Below are 22,692 nucleotides of genomic sequence, written 5' to 3'. Positions count from 1 at the left end.
TTTAATGCGCGCGGAATGTCCCATTGCGCGTAGCGCACAGCGTCTCCATGTGCCACAGCAGCATCCTTCATCGGGTCAGACGGACACAGGACAGCACCCAGCCCGCTGTGGCACCATGCGGAAGAGGAGGATGTTTGTGTGGATGCAGTGATCCCGGGGAGCGCCCGGCTGCGCTTTTAGCTCACTGGGGCGCACTAAGAAGCTTGTTTTTTGTTATATTACTCTCTTGTTTATTATTATTTTGTCTGTCAAGAGCAGACTCCGATCAAATGGTACAAAACAAAGCATAAAAATGAAGTAGGCCTATGGAGTTTTTATTCTATTTTATGGACGATGCATGGGCGATGAACATGTAAAAATGTCAAATTGTTTGCACCATAATACATTGTTTAAAATGCAATGTTATGCGAACACCATGGAAGTGGCAACAGTCCATGAGAGCTATAGGCCTACAGGCTACTTTTACTGAAAATTTGTTTAATGAACTAAATTTAAATTATTTCATAGATAGAGTATAAATTGATATAATAAAAACTGGTTATACTAGTATATATAATTAGAAAATAAGATTAATAAATAAGATTAAATGTGGTTCTCATGCATAATTTGTTTTCAATAACGCATGGATAATTTTCCCACAATGTAAATGCCTATTTTTTTATTATTATTATTTTTTAAATAATGCACCCATATTAATAACCCCAGAATTGTTGTATATTTGCAATACAATTGTATAACTCTATTGTTGCAGCCAAACTGTTGGCTTTTCTGTGAAATAGGCGCATTTCACCCCATTACGCATTAGAGAAAAGCGCACAGAGCGGTAAATAATTGAAGCGCGGCGGGGCATCACTTAAACCTTCCTTCTGCTGCTCTCGACCTCAACTTGTTTTCTTTTCTACGGAGCACGCGGATCTGTGCAGTGGCCCAAACTACCGTGGGTCAGGATACTGATGAGAGCACAAAGCCTACTTGATAGAAGTTAGACAGGTATCTCATGGGAGTAAAATCTCACCCTCCCCTCTTACACCCATGTGACCCACCCCCTCCGTTTTAACATGAAATGAGCAAAAGAATAACATGCTTTTATTTATTTCACATGCAGGGCGAAGACCAGTTTATAAAAAGCGATCTCATGAGTTAAAACAGAGCACACCTCCGACACAAAATTCATTTCAAATTCAAGAAGTCAGCACAGTCATTTAGACAAGAACTCATCTGGCTTAGCTCAAAACACCAAACAATAATAAATACAATATTTTACTTGCATTTTTATTTTAAACCTTTACACCCACGTGGCAAATAAGGATCTATTATCCTAATACAAATGCATTTGACCCTAATGTCTATTTATCCGTGCACACAGGAATTTAGCCAACTTCATATTTGACTTGTCTGAATGTCGTGTCATGTCAGAGTGAATGGTTTGTGCAAACAGCGCAGCTGTGTGGTGAAGACGAGCAGACAAGCTCGACAAGGCCAAAGACACAAAGTAATGTTCTTAAAAATGTCACTGGCATTTAGTGACCTACTGTTTCTCATTAATGAAAAAAACAACAACAACAAAATAAAACAAAAAAACGACTTTTATAAATAGAAAACATGATCATATAGGGCCAAATACAGGATGACCAATAGGCCTTTATCCTACACTCTCCTACTCTCTATGCTTTCTATTCCTTATTGGTGAAGTCCGTTGGTCTTGTACAGCAGAGTAAATATTAGAGAAAAATATTTGCAGCATTGCAGGACTGCAGACCTGAGTGCTGGAAAAAATTTGCTTTGCAGAATAAAATAATCCGCGTTCTTGTTTTTATGACGACAAAAGAATTATTATTATTATTATTATTATTATTATTATTATTACTATCCGATTATTACTGATTTTACGTGAGTTGTGAGCGTGGTTTATGTTTCTAATAAACCTGGCTCTCATGTGTAGAATCACGGTTAATTAGAAGTGAAAGTAACGAATGCCTAACGAACAACAGACGCCTGAGACTAAAACACTCTATTAAACAAACCTTCTTCGTATAAATACAGATCACCTTGTGCAGGTTTTTGTTTGTGGTTTTCCTGATTGGGTAGGCCTATAGTCAACATTGGACCCACATGTAGAACCCCTTTCATTCATGCACTGGCTTTAAAAGTGCCGCTAATGCTCCGCTGTGGCTCTGTGCAGAGTCGAAAGTGCGCAAATGGCTTGTTTTTAAAGGATGTATCTCGTTTCCGTTCAGGATTAATTTGTCTTTTTAGCGCACTCTGAAACGTATTTCTCTAAATTGCTTCCATGCACAGGTCACGACTCGCGAGTCCATTATTGCCGCTTCACACATTTGTTCCGGGGTCTCTTTACGAATTCCCATACAATCAGTAATGCCACCTTGAAATCACTAATGCCACGATGAAATGTTCTCTCAAAAAGTTAAGTCTAAAAGCCTAATAGAAAAATAAGTCGTATTAAGAAACCTTTACGCAATCAATAAGTGACAATTTTGTTTTACGTCATCATTTATTTATTTAAAAAAAAATACAAAGCCTTTCAGAGAATAGAAACTTAGATAAAGCATTCATCCCGTTTTGAGAAATAATCATTACACATTTGGGGTCATTTAATTTAAAATATTCAACACAAAGGAAATAGACATGCGTTACATAAGTCAGTGAAATAAATAGCCTAGAGAAATAGGAGTATAAATAGATCTTCTATCCTCCAAGCCAGCAGGTGGTTTAGAGAAAGGGACTGTTACACTAATGTTCTGTCTGTGCATCTCTTCATTCAGTCTTTGAAGCTGCAACTCAGATTTAAAAATTACATAAAGGCACTTGTGTCAAATTGTGAGTTGATTTTACTTGTCCCACCCTGCACAAAAATAGTAGCCTAATCATTCCAATATTTCACAATGTATGAATTTGTTGCTATTTTTTAGTAAATAAATAAAAATAGTTTTTTTTTTTAAACTTGAAAAACAAAGGAATTGCACTGAGGTCTGGGATTCCTCAGTCCTTTAGCCATATTGTTGTTCTTTTATTTATTTTTGACTCTTTATGCAGCATCAGTGAAAGCTCTACCTCCGTTTGAAAAACCCTTATATCAGATCACTTACTTGAGTCTTTTGCTTGGCCCTCACACACTGGCACTGGGTCAGCCTCATGCTCACTCGCCCCCTCCTTTCTCCCTCTCTCTCTCCAATAGGTTCTTACCTGAAATCAAACCCTGCTGGCTGGACACACCAGGGAGGGCTGCTCTCTGCACTGTGTCATTGGGCACAAGTATTTGACAGTTAGAATTATCTGTAAATACTTCGTTAAAACTGTGTATGAGTGAGCCCTCTTGTGCCTCTCGCTGCACTTTGAGTAAGATTTACAAATGATAACATAAACACATCAGAGGAGGGAAAGAAATGAAATGTAATTCTCATTTGAAAAATATTATGAAGGCAGGGATTTGAATGGGGCCCATAGGCAACAAAATAGCGCAAGTAGGCCTATATGTAATGAGGTTTGGAAATAGTACTTGCAATAGACTCCCAAAATGAACACAATGCCAAGTTGCTCTGTTGCCCCATTCTAATATGCTTCATTGTATTAAATTTAAAGTGGAACCCATTTCTAGACAAATACCAAAACTCCAGCAATGAGAGAAAAAACAAAACAAAAAAAAGTTTCCTTGATATAACTTAAATTGAACAATCAAAACAGCAGTCTTGAGAGGCATTTAAGCAAAATGGCTGTGAGGTCACAATCCATAAAGTCACTTCAAATGCACACAAGCCCACACTCAGTGTCAAGCTGTCGGCATGAATAAGCTGCAATAGAAAAACCTTGAGGAAAAGTCCCTTAATGTGTAGAGGTAATGGAAACTGATATGGTGTGTTATTCATGGACAGCGGAGGTGTGTAAAGTGACAGAAAACTCCAGGGCACTAAAAAGTACACCGCAAAATGAAAAAATGTGACTGTATTGATTACTGAAGGATTGGTAATTAAATTAAAACATAGCAGTTGATTTTTACATCAAACTTTCTCTGTGGATGGTTAGGCAAAAATAATTCATTTTCAGAATAAAATAAAGCTTTATTGCTTTGGTCGCTTGAAAAAATTCACAAACTAGGAATGGGCTTTGGCAATATGGAGCAACATAAACAATGGAAAATAATCATCATATCATAACTATGATGGAATAAAAGGCATGGATAAAATAAAGTGCATGGAATTTAAAAATGAACCAATATGGAAAGAACAACAGTGCAGAGCAGTGTAAAAAGATAAAGTATTGCTGAAGTGAGCTGTTTAAAGTGAAGTGCTGATGAGTCCAAGGGCACAGTGTGTTCTTATTTTTTAAATAAACAAAATAAAATTGAAGAATTGTAGTGACTTACACTTTATTGAAATCACTATACTTGGTAAGAAAAGAAATGTGGAGAAGACGCATTTATTTAAATTAAACAATAGCAGTTAGTAATCTAGTGAAACCAGTAGTGTTTTAGGCAGAAAATAAGTGAACAAAGAGTGAAGGTCAAGTTTAGAAAAAAAATACATAAATAAATAAAATGATCTTACCACACATCACATTGCTATACCTGAAACTTGAGTCTTCATTCACCTTTTCATCAGACACCCAGTAGCCATGTTGGTAAAAAAATAGACCAGACTTTGGGTAGCTCTCCTCTGTCTGTCCCATCTCAAGAGCATCCTGAGGGCGGGCCTTAGGGTCTCAAAGGAACTGTCAATCATTTACTGCCACACAGCGATGAGGAAACTTGTGTCTCTCTTTGATTTGCCTTAAAGAAGTGAATGATTAAAAACACAGAGACGCACATGTCGCCTGCCACTCCAAGCCGCAGCGATACTGATCAGGCAGGCGCAGGGGTCAGAGGTCACGGCGCTGCTCTGATCTGCTGTTTGTTATTGCTATGCTGCCCTTGTGTGGGTTAACATAGCACACATGGCATCAGCTGGCCCGCGCACTTCCCCTGCCATAGACGGAGAGGGGGACAGAGCAGGACATGGGGGGGAGGGGGTAAGGGGTGTCCTCAGAGTCACTTCCACATGAGCAATAAAGCTGTGAGAGGAATTATCTAAGAGTGGAAACGTTTGTCACACTTGATTTGAAAAGAACTGTCTGCACTCTGAGTTGAGATTAAAGGGCTTATATTAAACTATTTTCTGATCTATGTTACAATGTTTTCTCATCAGAAACATACCTGGAGTTGTGTTTTGTTTCATTTATACATTCATTTTACATGTTAAATACACAAATTCTGCTTCTCTCAAACATAAAACACTCTATTCCACCTTGTGACATCATGTGATAATACATGAAGTGCTGCGTTGTGTTTTTAAACTTCATACACTTTCTCTAAAATCATCTGGATTTGGTTTCAGCCTTGGAATTGCCTATCTCTAATACATTAACAGTAAAAGGTAGCTGTTAACTTGAAAACTTCCACTTCATGGCATCACAAGGTGGAACAAAGTATTTTGAGCTTTGGAGATGTAGACAGAGTAATAAACCGGGATTACTTAAATGTGTGAATGAAGCAAAACACAGGTAACAGCATTATAACATGGCTCAAATCTCATAAGAATCCATTTTGTGCATGTTCTTTTGATACCCCAAATAACCTATACTGGATAATTGAGCCAATGTCCATATGAACTATACTTCAAATTAAAGTTTACAAATAAAGCTGATAAGCAAAACAATGACCTAAAACTGATAAATGTAATTACTAAGCACATGCTATTTTTTCCATTGTTGAACTTGTATATGAAACAACATTTTTCTGAACTGTCCATTACCGCATTATAGAAAACCAAGATGAGGTGACCGAAGCTGAACACAAACACACAATGTTTTACTTTAGTAGTGTTAATTAAATATGGCATTTAATGAAGTGAACAACATTATACAGTAAAAAAATGTTCATCTTTTTGTTTTCTGATGATTCACAGTTTAGAGACATTTGAAGTGATTTATTTTCTTTGAATCAAATAGTATTCAGTGAGTAATTTCCAGTCAAATCAGCTGAAGTTCTCACGATGCTTGCTATGATCTCATCGGATCTGATCAGATCTAAGGCAGGTTAAAGAGCCAAGAGATACTTTTGTGGTCAGTATAATCAGAGCCATGTCTTCTTCAATACAGCGGTACAGTCAGGCTTTTAATGGAGGTACAGTGTCTGTATCTGAGCAGATTGTTGTGGTGTTAAGGAGGTGACACCACAGCCCAGTGTGTCACACGTCTCGTCACTGTGAAGTGGTCAGAGAAAGCACACATCACACATTCAAATCTGAAGCAACTCTCTGAAGTCATTTTGAACTCTAATTAGAACAATATTTCACTGCATATAATTATTTTAACAGAGGGGACCATGGGGACAAGCAGCAGACATTGTAGCTGTCAGTATAGTTTCTTTTTTTATAGTGTACAATGTGCTGTAAAATGCCTTATCTTGTTGGTGGATAACACAGTGTAAAAAATAAAGCATTTGAACAATGGATGAGGAGAGCATCAGGATGAGTCAGAGCAGACAGTGCCAGAAACTCCATGTGCCATTGATTAACCTAAAGCTGGAGAGATCCAGCAGCCAAAAGCTTTTTGCTTTAGTTATTCAGTCTAAAGAGCAAATAAATACATACATACATAAATAAAATAACAGTACAGAGTTTTCATACTTATCCAAGTATGAAACTAGTCAGCTGATCTTAATATAGGTCCTATCTATTAGACTGATTAAGAGAACTAGTTTGTGACTAGTTGAGTGTGACAGGAGCAAGAGGCCATCGACAGGACAGGAGCAGTGCATAAGTGAGGGACACTTTTCTTTAACCAAAACTGAACCTGTTTTATCTCAGACTGGGGTCTTAGCTGGGACAAGGTCAGGTTGGACTGGAGAGGGGAGGGGTCTGTGTCTGTCTGCTGAAGGCCTGTGCCTGCATGGGCCATGGGCTAACTGATTAGGCTATAATTTGAGGGGAGGGGGTCTCTGTGCCTCCTCCACCCATGGGAGACTGCGTATGTGCAACAAGACTCCAGCAGCACCCACACACATACAAATGTGTGCTTATAAACTGACGGATAAGCAGACGCGGGGATTGAGAACAGGAAGTGATGTTTAAAACAGAGCGCCACAGAAATGCCCCCTCCCTGATGCTGGGAAGAAACAAGTAAGCTTTAAATTAAGTCTCACATTCACCAAGTCAAAGTCAATTAAAATAACCTCAACTGATAATGTACATTAACTGGCTGCAGGATTTCCAGTAACCTCAAAAATCAACATTTATTTGCTTAAAAATCCATGCTGTATATTTACCGGAGTATGCTATGAGTTTTAAGTTTTAAGACAGGGTCATGGGTTTAAAAAATCAAAACCAGATGTAAACGTGTTGTGTATTGATTCCCTCATTGGTAGATTATAATTTGTAGTTTTCAAATTCACCTATGACTGCTTTTATGATTTAATTGCTGAAACAAATCCTTTAAAAAGGTTTCACTTGTGTCTATCAATGAATTAAGGCAAAATCCTTTGAGTGTCTTGTTGGAGGTCCTGATTCCTTGAGTATGCTCCTGATAATGTTTTGGTATCCTGCAGGATGAGAAGATATTTTTATTTCCTAGGTAAAAATTCATAAGCAAGATGAAGATTTGCTATATTTGTGAGTTTGCAAACTCTTGAGAATCCATCAGACTCTGTCCTGTTCATATTCTACAATGTACGGTCCAACTGTTGCGATATAATTCAGCTAATCAATGGTTCAGACCACACAGGACAGAACTGTGATTTGGGGAAAGGCGCTCAAACAAAAAAAATGAACATGGTGATGCTGATGAACATACTTAGGCTAATTTGATTTAAAAAAAAACCAAAAAAAAAAACAACAACACTATTTTTCTTTTCCGTCTGCGTTTAACAAAACTCCAATTCAAATATCCATTATTCTGCCTTTTCTTGATCTCTTTTGAGAGTGATCCCAGGTTGATGTGTAGATCTTAATTCAGACTGTTACGTATATAAATCTGGCATTAGTCAGGTTAAAGAAGTCATCCATTAAATTCACATATTTATAGTGTTTGTAAATATGCCTTTATCTCTTTGAGAGATAGCTGTTTCTATATTAATGACTAAGATAAGATGGAATCGCCTCCACCCATCTGGGCCCATTAACTCATCCAATCTTAAGCAACATAGACGATAATGGTTGTAATTTAAGCCCTGTATAATATTTATTGCAGCCTTTTTAGAGCAATGACACTGATATTTATTCAGTAATTACAGCTTTGTGTTGCTGGATTGTTTGGCCATTGCCATGACACTGTGCAGGTCACCAGTGTCAACAATCAGCCAGCTATCAGCCATTAGATCAGACTCTATTAGGCCAGAGAGGAGGCACTCGGCAAACACTATTCCTGCCTTTAAAACAGGGTTATCTAATCTAGTCAATAGGGACGAGCTGGACTTTGAGATGGCAGACAGACAGACGGAGCTGCAGAGTTTGTCCAACCACTCATTGTTTGGCACAGAAATAAAATGGCGCTGAGGATGGAGCCATGCCTTGATTGGTCCGTTCCCGGGATGGTCCTAATGCAGCAGTTTATGAGCAGAGATCAGATAAGGCTTTACTTTGTTTAGAGTGAGATAAGATCTGATGCTCATGATTGGGAACAGTGTTGTGGCTCTCTTTAGCATCGGATATGGAGGATTCTGTCTGTTTGTCATTAGATGAAAAGGTTATAGGTTATAGGTATGGCCTATGCATTATTCATGTTTTTTTTTTTTTATATTAACAAAATATACTTTAACATTTATACACAAAAATCTATGTGTATAGAAACACGTTAAAATTTCTGACCCTTCATGTGTATAAACACCAGCAGAGGGCGTAAGAAATCCACCTGCAGTTAGACAAAAAAATATTGCCAGGCCAGCCAAGACCACACGCTTTTACAATAGATTATAAAGATGGATGTGATTGACAGGTGGTTTAACCAATCAGAGAAATGCAGGTCTGTTTCGCGCCAAAACAAACATGGAGGCTTATGAGTAAAAATTTAATTAACACAGGAGACTGAGAAACAGCACATATTTCTGCAGAATCAACAAGCAAGGCACTAAACTCTTGTGTATCTGCGGTAAAAGTCATATGGTTTGCTCCGAATTAGACAACAATATTTGAGAAGAGATGTCTTCAGCGTTTGAGAGACGTGATACCAATTAGTGGCTGCGATTGGACTGTCCCAAGTTCCCGATCCTGATGCGTTCAAACTGGAAGTATGAGGGAGAAGCTTGTTTACCTGATCAACCAGAACCACACGCTTTGGCAAAAATTCATAAAGACGAGTGGATCTGAAGCCGTATTCTGTCTAACTTATTTCAGGGCATGATTGATGAGGGATTAACCGATCAGACACATGGTTCATTCATGTCAAAAAATGAGAAAAACGGTGAAAAAAGGTCAAAAAAGGACTGAGTGTGGATTTTCTCCGAATCAACAGTCGAAGCACCAAGCTATTACTTTTCTCAGGTAAAATAAGTCAAATGTTTTGTTCTCAGTGTTAAAAGAATTTTCAAGAGATGTCTTCTGCCTTTGAGAGACACGTGATACAAATTAGCGGCTGTGGTTGGACCATCTCGAGTTTGGGTGAAGGTTTTTCACGCTTTATGGTCCAACTCCAAACTCTTCTGGATTCGGACAGAATGCAGAAGGGACTGGCTGACCAGGCAACTAAAAACAAGCTGGTATTTTACATTTCTAATCTGTGCAATAATGTGAGTGGTGGAGGTGATTTTAAACACAGAGAAGCACTTGCTGAATTACCACCATATATCGAAAAGAAATCACTCAACTGTTGTAGGCGATAGAAGAAAATCCAAAGCGGAAAGAAGATAATCCTCAAAGAGGCAGCAGACTTTAAACTCGATCAGTTCACAACCTGTAGATGCTGTCAGTGTGAATTACTTAAGAGAGCATTGAGCCATAGCTGCTCTGGACGTGGCCAATAATTATCAAAACCACAAAGTGTGGCAGTGCACAGGGCACAGCTGTTGTCTGACAGACATTAAAAGCGAAACAAGCCTTTAGGTTTGATCTTTAACTTACAATTCTTTTCACACATTAACACAAATCTTCAGGTAAATCATTGCACTGCCCCTGAAAATCTTGTGTGTATTGTCTAAGGATGTCACAAATCCTGGATCTGATATCTTCATCATGTCTCCATCTCTTCTCTCCATCTCCTCTGCCTCACAGTCTGACTGCAGTGGTCCGCTCGCGGAGACAGGAGGCTGGGTATGTGGCGCGGTCAGGCCCGCTCTGCCCAGCATCACTCTAAGTGCCTCTGACAGCGCTCCACACTGTTATTAACTGTGATCCGCCACCACAGGCCGGGGCAACCTGCACTGACGAGTGGCTCCACCAGAGGGCTCTGCGCAGGACACAAAGACTGCTTTCATTATCCTCTCCTATTCCCCTAACCCTCTCTCACTCACTAATACATATTCATTTACACACTGTGCTTTTCTAATACCTGAGACCTATTTATGTTAAATTGCAACGAACCGACTCTGCCAAACGCTGACAGTGATACGCTGCTTAAATCTTTAGTGAAGGCCTGTGTACAGTAGGCCTACACACAGTTAGACCCCCATGGATGTGTGATGAAGGGACGCTTATTAGATTTTTTGCGAACGTTTGAGGCCAAGAAAGACCAAATAATTCTCATACACGAGAACATTTTAGTCTTGATTACATTGTAAATTACTCATTTGCTTCCAGTAATAACATGAATAAAATAAATAATATTTGTGGTTCTTCTTGCAACAATAGAAATACTATTTTGTCTTACACACATATATATATGGCCTATATATTCAGTTAAATATATGTAAATAATATACTCTATATAAATGATAAAGATGATCATTTACTTTTGAAATCATTTACTCTTGTATTAATTTTACCTCTAGATTTTATGTGGATTAGGTTCAAAATTGGACCGTGCAAAAGTTAAGCTGACTTGCTGAGGCCCTGCATTAAGGTTGTGTGTAAGTTTACATACGGCTGCTGTAACATACAACCCTGCAATGTAAAGTCTGGGCTGCTGCTTTAGCTGCTTATGTGAGGAATGCTGTCCGTGGACTTGTGGCTTTCATCCAGATAGGTGGTCTGTGGCCTGTTTGTCCTGCACTTGGCCTCTCCTGTCTCCACTACACCCTTCTTGTGTTCCTCAGGATGTGGGACTACAGAAGGGGCATCAGCGCTTTTCAAATAACCACTCACAACACGGCACATTAGGGCAGAAGTTTGAGAAATGCAGTAAAGAGATGGGTAAAATACTGCAATAAAAATACTGGCGCTTTGCAATTTAAAAATAAATTCAGATGACAGATGGGAAGAAATTTGAAGATCATAAAAGGAACACACAAGTACTTACCCAGGAATTAAATCATGTTATTGTTTTGGGCAGCTTTTGCTGAAATTTTGATAAATTAGAAAGAATAACTTTTTTTCATCAGACTCTTTTTTTACCAATGGATTAAAATGACACTACATCATACTTTAATACTTAAGCAATTAACATGCCATTCATTAAACGCCACACAATCCAGGTTGGCCCTATTTTCTAAGAACCCATAAGAATCTTTGGAGACCCCAATTTTGGCAGTGACCTACAGGTTGGGAATGACTGGTTAATCAAAACATAACATTTTGTCATAAATGTTTATTAAAAGTATCATGATTTTTTTTTTTTAGTTATTGTTGAGTTACCAAAGAACTTTCACTGTTTCTATATATAAGAATTTGTGCAATTTTGTGTATTATTATTTTTTTTACTGTTCCTGAAATTCTGTCCAAAGCATTTGTTCTGTTGGTGCAAGTGAGTGAGCAGACAGATGAGGGTGAGAGAGTGCGATCCGTAATGACAGTTGACTATGTTTAGTCCCAGAAAGGCCCTGGCATAAACAGCAGCTCGTCCTCTCTAACAGGAGGGCTTAACGTTTCTGCAGTGAAAAAGCCCCAAAGCCACAGTGGCCATAATGAAAGCCCCACCAGGCGATTGTTGAATAGTTGAGGCTGGTAGAATGGCTTTAATATAGCAACATGACATTCTCAGTGGAGCAATGGTCGTCCCCAGCAGTGTTCAAAGCTGCGGCGGGGGTACGGATATGGCTGACATGCATTATTCCCTACAAAAGCTCGCCTTTGTTTGCTTTATGCTCAGATCCCACAAATTGTAGGCTTTGTCTATCAACATTTCTTATTTCAGACACAGTTTTTTCCCCTCCTTGCCTCTCCCTCTGTAGCCATAGCCTGAATGATGCTCTATGGCATTAATAGCTTAAGCCTATGGTGGTTCATGCTGCAATAGAGGAAGTATCTGTTATGCAAATTTATGTGACATGGAGTCAGTCATGGAGTTTCTTCCACAGGCACAAAAAAAATAAAAAATCAGGGCATCTTGTACATCAATTTGAAAAAAAAAAAAAAAAAAAAGATGTGCAATATTAATAAAGTAATTAATAATAGGGCTTAAATGTGATATCTTATATTTTCTCTATAGGCTAATATAGGCCAAAATCCTGTAAAAGAATAAATTAATTGACATGTGAATAAACTGGATAAGAATCATTTGAATCTATCTGAGCAGAAACCCTATTCTCTGCATTTATTTATTCTTTAAACTTTATTCTCTCTCTGACTTAAAGCTGCACTATGCTATGGATTTTTTGTGGTGGAGGGTCCACCAGCTGTCTTCATGGAGATATTGTTCAGTCACAAATGTTTTCCGGTATGGCACTGAACTTACTTATCTACATGGAAACATGCAGGGGCGCCACCAGTTCGTGTAACAGGTCAGATCTGTGGAGAGGCAACCTCACTAAGAAATGCATGTTTTTTACACTTGTAATTGAAAAAGAACAGTGCAAGTTAAGTTTAATGCTATACGGTGGAACATTCCAGACAAAGCGCCACTGGGGCAAGCAGAAAAGTTACGTAATGCACCTTTAACATCCCTAGGATTATAGGTAATAAATGATGAGGGTTGTGGCAACCCTGGCTGTCCCAGGTCAGGCACCATTACCTAAGCACACAGTGGATCCAGTGCAGATCATAACATCCAATGGCGCCAGGGCTGCACGCAGACCCACACACAGATTGCTCAATTAGGCCTGCTTTAGCCCCCGTGCCTCTCTGAACCGGCAGCTACACTTACAAGTCATTACACACAGGGTCAAGTGTGATCCCGGTACTTATCTACATCAACAACCCAGAGCCAAGTGCTGCTGCAGGCTCTTAACCACTTTACAGACAAGAGCGTGTGGAAGGGCGGATGAGACAATGCAAGAGAAATAAGGTCTGTGGTAAGAGTCAATACTGCCCTCGTGTGGAGAATAAAGTGTAATTACAAGTGTTAAGAAAAATAAGTGACTTGATGTCATCCGCCCCATAATAAGCCAAAAATAGTCTCGACTCCTAATGCAATTAACAGTTTTAAGAAAAACAAACAAGAGATACCAGATGTCCCTTGAATTCTCTTTAGCAGACTGAGTAAGAATGCTTGGTGATGTCTTGTGGGCTGAGCAGAAAACTCCCTCCTTCACCACAGCCTCCTCCTCCTCTCTGTGGGAGTTCATTATATACAGTGGCCACACACAGAACCTCCATGCACAATAAACAGCATGTATTATAATAACAGATTATCATGATTACTGGTGGGCAGATGTGCACCACCCACCACACTATAAACTAACCTTGATGACTAGGCAGATATCCCAGTCTACAACAGTGACCTGTGAGGTGTGGGCTGACACTGGCATTAAAAAATTTACAAAACAATTTTACAGTTGTATATGCCCGACTAAAGGGTCAAATTAAGTTTCAGTGTGGATAACCTAAATGAATGATTGGTAACAAATTGATTACTCGTTAAATCTTTGAACACCGACAGCGATTATTGAGCTGCTCTCTTATTAGGCTATTGACCCTCACAGTGGAACTATTCCTAAAAGCTTCAATGGAACATCTCTGGCGTCTTCTGCTGGTGGATTGGCATTATAACAAGAGAATTTGTACAAATTTTTATTTATCAGTCAAATACCCCCCAAGTACACTCCGTAGAAAGGGCCAGATAATTCACATTAAGGAGTCTGAAAACATGAAGGTAGAATTTTGCAGTTTACAAAAGAGGTCCAAAGTTTTAACATAAACAAACTTATGAATCAATAATTTGTTCAGATGTCTTCAAGAAAGAATGGGCAGCAGTGTCAGATAGTTAACCCAAATCTATTACATTGCCACAGGAGAATGGCCCACATCAAAATAAAACCCCACTGTTCACAGAGCTCAACTCTTATGACAGTGTTTTACCAAAGACACAAAATCTTCTGTTTCCCATTTACAAAATTCCATTAAAAAGGAATATAACCAGAGGAAAAATGTACCACACAAGAGGTGAGGTTCTCTGTTTTACATTCATAAAATTATTTTTTAAATGAACCAAATGTCTTGTCTAGGGACAGTTGATTGAAACATAAAGGAGTCCATCTTTTGATACCGCAAGTAAAAAAAATAATTTGGAACTGTCAGATGCTTGTGTGCAGAATCTGCTGTGAGTTAATTATTAAATGGTTGTCAATTTGTGGTCTAACGAGATGTCCTGATGGCACAACATTATGTATTTCAATTGTAGCCAATCAATTATAAACAAAACTATGCGCTACTTCAGGCAAAACACACAAAAAATAAAAACAAAATAGGATTGACGTCATCCTGAGAACCATATGAAAATAATAAATAGACCTCAGCCAGAATCCCAGACTCGCTCCAGTTATTGCAGGTCTGTGGGTGGGAGTGGCAGGTACTGAGTCCAGTCTATGTGTGTAGTTAATATCCCTGTAGTCCATTGTAAACTTTTTGTACTGAACCTTGTTTCAGGATGTTCCGAATTCCTAAAACAAGAGGAGATAGGTGATCACAAAAAGGCAAGGTCTTATTGCTTTGTAACTTTAGTTCAAATTTCTCACCTTCTTTTTGCTTGTCATCTAGTTGTGTTTGAGGAAACTCAACATCAAATGTAATAATTAGTGAGCCACGAATGTTGATATTGTCAAAGTTTGGTAGACCCTCTCCTTTCTTCCACATCCGAGCCCCGGGCTTAGTGATTTTGTCTCTCACGATATGTACCTGCAGAAGAGGGTCATGTGTGTAGTTTATCTACATTTTTTAAATCAAGCTAAACTGTGCCCATAGATGTTTAAAAAACCTTGTGTCCATCTAAATGAACTATGTCCATCTCAAAGCCCACCAGTGCCTCCACCAGTGAAATTGTGACATTTGTGTACAGGTCATCACCTCTTCGCTCAAACACTGGATGTCTGAAATGGGAAATATGGAAATAAAGATGGTTAGGGTTGGGTTTATGAAAATGTGGACAGGGAAACAGTTCAGAGGGGTCAATCACTGCTCAGACTTGCACATACTGTTGTTGTACAAGACTCTTTGCACAACTTTCCTATGAAAGCAGTATACAAGGGAGAGATTGCTGTGATAAAATGAACAGTCACTCTGGAGGTTTTAAACATGAATCATTCACAAACACTGCATTTATATCTTAACTCAATCCATCTTGGTCTGAAGGATAAACTATAAATAAAGGCACAATATAGCCAAGGGTTGAGATATACATTTATTGCCATCATCAACCCATTTACGTCACTTACTTCAGAACTTTAATGCGGAAACGCAGATCACCAGGTTCTCCATCAATGTGAGGTTCACCTAAAATAAAATGATTATCTGTAACTCATGCATTTGAAAATGATGAAGGTGCAAATGACTAGCTTTTACTTAACTAATTACAAACCTTCTCCAATAAATGGGTACTCCATCTCATCTCGTACTCCTTGTTCAATCTCAACCTCTAAGGTGCGTTCCTCATTCACCAATCTACAAAAGTCAGCCACAAAACAGACACATAGTTGAGTTATCTAGACAGACAATGGCAAATGCAGAATATAATGTTATGTTTAGTATTATGTTAGTATTCTCTCAGGTTACAGTATAAATTAGTTACTTACTTGACATTGGGACACTCATCACAGACCATCTCTTGTGTCATTTGGAAACGTCCTGGTCCAAGCTGTGTGGTCCTCATCTCCTGTCTACAGTTACACTTTCTTTTGCCAGGGGCTTCTTTGGCTACTGGTTTGTTGCGTACAACCTGCATAGATCATTAGAATGTTCAAATATGCTAGAAATATTTGGTGCAGTAAAATCAATACTATACCAAGCAGACAAAAACAATTCTGGGTAATGATCTCACCTCAACAAAGTTTCCGGAGTAGACCTCTTCAAGTGTGACCTCCAAATCCAGAATAATGTCATTCCCTCGTGGGATATTCCTGTCCTGTTGCTGCCGGTTTCCACCAAACATGAACCCAAAATCGCCAAAGAAGCTGCACAGAGAAGGACAGGTCTCTAAATTGTATTCAACAGAGTAGCCAGTAACACTACACAGCAGAGTGAACAACAAAAGAAAGTAATGACTTGTATTGAACTGCATTCATAATAAACTTAAAACAACCTTGAGAAGATGTCATTATGCGAGCCGTGGTGGCCTTCTTTAAGTCCATCTTCCCCATAAGCATCATACTGTTTTCTTTTCTCCTCATCTGAGAGCACCTATGGTGGTTTCGATAGACACACATTTTAGCCACATACCATCATATTAGATTTAATAATTAACTTCATTACAACACCTTACAACAGGAAGGGCATACAATAACATTACACAACAATACGTTTTCTGTATAAGTAAACTCAATGACCCCATTCAGCTCCATCCACTACATCCACTCCAGGTTTTCGGAAAGCACACAATGCCTGCACAGAGCCAATCAGAAGCAGCCACACAGTCTAACCAACCAATCACCAAGCCTGCAGCGTTTCTATCAACAACCAAATGGCTTGGTACAAAGACTTGAGTATAAATCACACTATTATCTTATATACAAATTATAAAATACATGTGCATAGAGTTCAGTGCGACCAAGACAACATAACTTACCTCATATGCAGCCCCCAAATCTGCAAATTTATCCTGAGCTTTGGGGTCGTCCTGGTTTCTGTCGGGGTGTAACTGAAGAGCCAGTTTTCTGTAAGCCTTCTTGATGTCCCTGATAGAAGCAGTCTTGCTCACTCCCAAAATCTTGTAAAAGTCTCGCCTAAAAGAGAAGTGGGAGAAAAAAAAAAGAAAAACAGCAATCCTTAACTTCCCACGCTAAATGAAAAGGCACAGAAAAGTAGGTGCTTTCAGGCAGTAGGTACTTTAGGGAAAAATCACTCAAAACATCCAGTATTGTTCTGTCATCGTTCTAAAAACGAAACATAATCAGTATCGCTAACATAGATTGTATGATTGCTAACCGTTGCTAAAGCTAACAGGACTGCTCTTCCTCACTCCAGTCAAGGGTAATCTTTATAAGAGTTACAGCTTCTGCTTGCTGCATTATTTTCCAATTGCTTTCACTAAAAATAATCCATATGTCTCGGTAAAGTGTTTTTTATTGTGCGTTTCTAGCCACTACACAGACGAAGAACACCTCTAGACCAATCACAGTCAAACATGTGTACCAGCTGGAGATGATGTTTCACCGCTTTTAGCTCACTTCCCTGGGTTAAAACACTCACCCTGCCAGCACCACCGTGACCGCGTAGAGCAGCAAACAGCAAACCGAGCACAAACTGGTCCCCTTAGCAGCCATAGATCCTCAAAATCCAACACAATTTAACGAAAAGGCCGAAGGAGATCCACCGGCTTTTGAAGCTGGCTCCTGCTGCCAGTCACAAACCTTCTTCCGGCTGTCAGAGAAGTCCCGCCCCCTACACTCCGTCCAGCCCACGTAGCAGAGTTGCCAAATCCACTTTTTAGAACGATTTTGGGCTTTTTTTAACCTCCGCTGTTTGTCTGTCTGTTAGCAACATAACTCAAAAAGTTATGGACCGATTTTGATGAAATTTTCAGGATTTGTTGGAAATGTGAAAAGGAAGAATTGATTTCATTTTGGGGGTGATCCGGAAGAAATCCTGGATTCTGGATCACTTTGAAATTTTAGTTAACATTGTGGTAAATTTGGCCAAAAATTTAGTTTCTCAATATCTCGGTTAATTATTGACCAAACCCCATGAAATTTGACTCAGGGATGTACAATGGGATCCTCTTTCATATTCCAAAGGCTGATCCGGATCTGATCCAGAAGACCGATTTTATCGCAATTTATATCAAAAATGGGGGTAGTCCTTAGCGGAGGTCTGCGCTCTCTGAGTGCTTTTCTAGTTTATTTTTATTTTTTATAAAGTATGTTGTTAAAATAATCAGTAGCATTTAGCGAGGTAATTACTATCGTTTTTCAATTTTGTGTTACATTAATAGTAATGCCTAAAATACAACTTGTCACTTGTTGCTATGTGAAAATCTGGCAACCCCGACAAGTACTTCTCACCATAGACTGTACTCGTAATTGTCACACTCTCCTGTATACTACTGTACGTATGGTATATTATAATTATTTGTGACAATAATTAAAAGTTTGTATTGTTTAATTAAAGCAAATCTTATGTTTTACCAATGTTTTTTTTACTCAGTGCTGGCTCCGGTGGATCTAGGTTGAGTCATATCAGAGTACAATGCATCAGTTCATTGAGGGGCAGGGCTGTTGTGCGAGGGAGGGCGCCAAATAGGAAGAAGGGACAGATGTGTCTGCACTTAGGACTGCGCCTCTCAACCAAAACAAACTCCAATCGTCGACATGACTTGCTAATATTTCAAAGGGTGATCCGGATAAAATACATCGTATGAAACGCGCTGGACAAAGAAAGAAAGTAAGATCAAAGTTGTTTTCACGTCCAACTACTGCTAAGCTAGCTAACAGCGAAATGATCCACAGTGCTAAAACTTCCAGTCACCTAGCTGTTGAAGGTTTTTAGGCATAACACCGGATTTGTTTTTCGTTTGCTACGCACTGTTTTCTGTTCTGCCAAATATTATTATATACTCCAGACTTGACGGACTGGTTGACTGTTTTCATTGTCAGGTGTTGTTAACATGGGTAGCTTAGTTTCTAGTTGTCAAGGGATTGTTTTGCCTGATGGTGCAATGATTAATGCTCACTTGCTTCTCACATTGTAAATAAACCAAACAGCATTTTAACCCATGCGTACATATTTCTTGATGAACTTGTCTTGAATGTAAATCTATCTACTGTTGCCTCCCTTTTTTCCAGAGAGATGGAGGAGGAAGGCATATGCATTTGGCCACGCATGGAGCCATTCATGTTAGGAGCTTTGCAGGTAGGTGTACATTACATTTTCCCCAGGTGAAGGGTTAAAGTGAAAAATAAACCATACAGACTATATTCTTTTCAGGTGGCCCCATCTTCCAAGCTTAGCCTTCACTATCTTCGAAAGATGGCAACATACGTACGGACAAGGGATGGCTGCTTTCCTGTGTTGGGCTGGCCAATGTGGAGGCATATTGCCTGTGGAAAACTACAGCTTCCAGAAGACCTTGCATGGCTCTACTTTGAGACATTTGACCTTCTTGTTGGACGTACCCCAGAGAAAAGACTCGAGTGGGCTGAAAGTCTCTCCCAGTGCTCCTCCAAAAGTGAATTGGATCAACAAAGGAACAAGGTGAAATACGACTGGGGAGGAGTGAAATTCATTTACCTATATGGTGCTCAGGTCATCTCAAACTGTAATGCTCTATTTTATCATAATTGTGACATTAAATCAGAGTTATTACAGTAGTTATAATTGATAATATATAAAGTAAAATGTGTTTTTCTTTACTTTGCAGTTGTCAGTGGACACGCTGCAGTTCCTCCTCTTTCTCTTTATTCAACAGCTCAACCGTGTGTCTTTACGTTCTTCATCCATCGTTGAAGAGTGGCCCAGTCATCGAACCCGTTCCCCTTCCCCGTCCCCATCAGAACGTGAGGGCAAGACAAGTTCCCAAAACAAAGTAAGGCCATATATCACTTGTGCTATGAACTATTTCCTGGTAAATATTAATGCCTTCAGTCTCGTTCATAGAACTGGGACGACCAGGCACACCTTTCATTTGTAAATAATCATCTTGCTGAGATTTTGGAGCTACTAGTTGAACCAAGTGGGCAGACTCAGCGAGATTCTCAGGTCTGACAGCTCAGTCTTTATTTAAACAAAGTACTTTGTATTTAGATGATGCATAATATTATTGTGTTTTTACAGATATCTCTGGAGGCGGTGCGAAGTTTAAGCCTACTCTTGGAGGGTTCTGTGAGTCAAGGCAGAGCTGTCCAGCCTGTTTATCGACTGTTGACCAAGGGCCCTCTTCAGACCGAAGCAGGTTACTGTACAAAAAGCCATTCTTTCCCTCTCCACAAGCTCCTCTCGTGTCTCCAACAAAACCTCTCCCTCAACCCTTTCGGGATCACTGCGTGTCTGCACTCAGGGAAAAAACTAGCATGGGCCCAACAAGGTGACCTCTCATTTTGATTACTTGCATCGTATTTTACTTATGTTAATATTTTAATCCTCGGCTTCTTTGTGTGTTTTAGTGGAGGGGGCTATGAAGAGAGCCAAAATAGCCAGAAATACTCACACAGCTCCACCTGGTAGTAAAATAGTGTTGATGTCTCAGGTGTTAAAGCAAACACTTGCTAAAACTTCAGAAAAGTTAACCGGTACCAACATGAAGATACATCGATGTGCTGAGTCCTTCATATATCTTCTCTCACCTCTAAGGTAAAGGTGACTCTGTAATATTGTATTTTGTCATTTTCAAAATGAAGATGATTTTTTTGTTGGTAATTTTTCAGATCAGTGACAGTGGACAAGTGCCGTGACTGTACAATTGTCCTAGGTCCAGTGGAAACTGCTGTCCATGTTCATAGTTGTCAAAATGTGAAGGTGGTGTGTGTTGCAGGGAGAGTAGTCTTTGGAGCATCTTCACACTGTACTGCCTTTATCTTGACTCCTACGCGACCATTGCTACTTCCTGGAAACACCGACATCAGCTTTGGTCCCTTTCACACTTTCTATCCCTCCCTGGAGGATCACATGGCAAGTGTGGGTTTAGCAGTTGTCCCGAATGTTTGGGATCAGCCCTTGGTTTTGGGGACGGACGGCATTTTAAAGTCTACACAGTGCAACACAACAAACAGCCCTGAGTCGGGCTGCTACCGCCTGATTCCTCCAGCAGAGTTCCACACACTGGTTGTGCCTTTTGAAATGGATGGGGACACATGCGAGATTCCAGGAGGACTGCCACCTTTGTACCAAGAAGCAGTTGAAGAGAAGAAGAAGAGGATACAGAACTGGCAAAGGACTGTGACAGAGATTCGACTAAATAAGTAAGATTTCAAATGCCTTGTATATTAGACATATAGAGGACCCTGTTACAAGTAATGTAAAATCACTGTCATGTAATGCAGTTGCTTATGAAAACTGATCCTTGGAATAGGTTTATTATTTCATTAATAATAGTAGACAGCGCTTGGCCAAATATTTTACATACCTCCTACAACATGTTCTCTTTTTTTTTTCCAAGGGAACAGAGGAGTCAGTTCCAGGCGCTGGTTGAAATGAAGTTTCACGAGTGGCTCCTAGAAACTGGACACAGAAAAGAATTGGACAGTCTGTCACCAGCACTCTTAGCTCCACAGAAGACCCCCAACAACCCCAATTCTCTAACAGCTAATGGTGACAGCATTGTAACAAATGGACAAGCAAAAGGACGGTCTACTGCGGCCTATTAAAATGTAATGAACATGTGATGCCATCAGCCTGCTAAACATCTGCCTAAGTCATCTTCTCTTAAGTTTGTGGAGATTTTAAAGCTGTGCCATCTTTTTAGTCATAGTACACTTTCTGTATTTAAGCCAAGTAGGGAGTGAACTGGCATGTTGTTGAACAACATCCCAAGCACCTGAGTGGAAGTGTATGGTAATTTAAATCTTCTAAAGTCTCTTTAAAGTTACTTAGATTGCAAATGAATACCATGAACAAAAAAATAGATTGAATGAATTTAAATAATGTCCAGTGTCATTTGTGTAGAAAATATATTAACAATAGAAATAAATGTATATAGTTTGTGAGTTAGCAGACATAAGATAAGAAGTACATATTTTGTAGTCTTAGTATATTTTTGATATTAAGCCTTGGGCTGAGTAAATTGTATATTTTTTTTCTAATAAATATTTCAACTGACTCCTTGAATGAATGATTAAACTGTAGCTAATGCCCAGTTACCAGGTATCAGTATATTTTCCAAACGTGCATTTTAAAAAATATTTTAAATATGAATTGAGAGAAAATTAAAAACAGTTCAGACCTATTCTACCTAAAATTTCACTTGTCTGTATTAGCATTTTTAGCAATGCTATAATGATCTCTTTTGTCAATTTTGCATGTGCAACTTTCCCTCTGCCTGCCATATTATTGATCACTCAAGAGAACAAATGCTACTTTCTTGAACATCCAACACCAATATGCCTAGGAGTGTGCTTATACTTGAGATGCTGCATCAGTCAATTTCAGGTTTATATTTTTATTAAACAGAATAAAAAGCTTTTACTTGAGATGTTTGGCCTCAATGATTACATTCTTTCTTTTTCCATTTTGCAGTTTTGCTTGTGGTATGGTGCAT

General features: G+C 39.1%; 2 protein-coding genes across 3 annotated transcripts; one reads left to right on the top strand and one right to left on the bottom strand.

The window, feature by feature from the left end:
- Positions 1-14,068: 14,068 nt before the first annotated feature.
- Positions 14,069-17,875, bottom strand: dnajb11 (DnaJ heat shock protein family (Hsp40) member B11). The gene is made up of 10 exons (XM_020936258.2): positions 17,694-17,875; positions 17,071-17,227; positions 16,588-16,685; positions 16,327-16,459; positions 16,082-16,224; positions 15,868-15,950; positions 15,725-15,782; positions 15,268-15,379; positions 15,029-15,188; positions 14,069-14,953 (listed from the first exon to the last, which is right to left on the bottom strand). The coding sequence occupies exons 1-10, from the start codon at positions 17,765-17,767 to the stop codon at positions 14,889-14,891; spliced, it is 1,083 nt and encodes a 360-aa protein (XP_020791917.1). The 5' UTR covers positions 17,768-17,875; the 3' UTR covers positions 14,069-14,888.
- Positions 17,876-18,368: 493 nt separating this feature from the next.
- Positions 18,369-22,253, top strand: tbccd1 (TBCC domain containing 1). Of its 2 annotated transcripts, XM_020936297.2 has the most exons (10): positions 18,369-18,548; positions 18,648-18,884; positions 19,286-19,352; positions 19,428-19,694; positions 19,861-20,025; positions 20,097-20,198; positions 20,274-20,523; positions 20,603-20,789; positions 20,864-21,397; positions 21,595-22,253. In XM_020936297.2, the coding sequence occupies exons 3-10, from the start codon at positions 19,290-19,292 to the stop codon at positions 21,800-21,802; spliced, it is 1,776 nt and encodes a 591-aa protein (XP_020791956.1). In that variant the 5' UTR covers positions 18,369-18,548; positions 18,648-18,884; positions 19,286-19,289; the 3' UTR covers positions 21,803-22,253. The 2 variants fall into 2 exon arrangements, with proteins under 2 accessions (XP_020791956.1, XP_055008380.1); XM_055152405.1 differs by lacking the exons at positions 18,369-18,548; positions 18,648-18,884; positions 19,286-19,352 and having other exon boundaries at positions 19,557-19,758.
- Positions 22,254-22,692: the final 439 nt, after the last annotated feature.

Source organism: Boleophthalmus pectinirostris, unplaced genomic scaffold (assembly GCF_026225935.1).
Source record: "Boleophthalmus pectinirostris isolate CB_2022bp ecotype Guang Dong unplaced genomic scaffold, ASM2622593v1 HiC_scaffold_1, whole genome shotgun sequence".
Classification (NCBI taxonomy): domain Eukaryota; kingdom Metazoa; phylum Chordata; class Actinopteri; order Gobiiformes; family Gobiidae; genus Boleophthalmus; species Boleophthalmus pectinirostris.
Note: the sequence above shows the minus strand (reverse complement) of the source record. Positions and strands in the feature narration are given on the sequence as shown.

What these genes read in the sequence shown, in the direction of transcription:
- dnajb11 (XM_020936258.2), bottom strand. Translation starts at nt 17,767, where the DNA reads ATGGCTGCTAAGGGGACCAGTTTGTGCTCGGTTTGCTGTTTGCTGCTC. An exon ending in ATTTGGGGGCTGCATATGAG is followed by an intron (nt 16,686 to 17,070) that starts GTAAGTTATGTT and finishes AAACCACCATAG; the next exon opens with GTGCTCTCAGATGAGGAGAA. An exon ending in GATGAGTGTCCCAATGTCAA is followed by an intron (nt 15,951 to 16,081) that starts GTAAGTAACTAA and finishes TGACTTTTGTAG; the next exon opens with ATTGGTGAATGAGGAACGCA.
- tbccd1 (XM_020936297.2), top strand. Translation starts at nt 19,290, where the DNA reads ATGGAGGAGGAAGGCATATGCATTTGGCCACGCATGGAGCCATTCATG. An exon ending in TCATGTTAGGAGCTTTGCAG is followed by an intron (nt 19,353 to 19,427) that starts GTAGGTGTACAT and finishes TATTCTTTTCAG; the next exon opens with GTGGCCCCATCTTCCAAGCT. An exon ending in TGGATCAACAAAGGAACAAG is followed by an intron (nt 19,695 to 19,860) that starts GTGAAATACGAC and finishes TTTACTTTGCAG; the next exon opens with TTGTCAGTGGACACGCTGCA.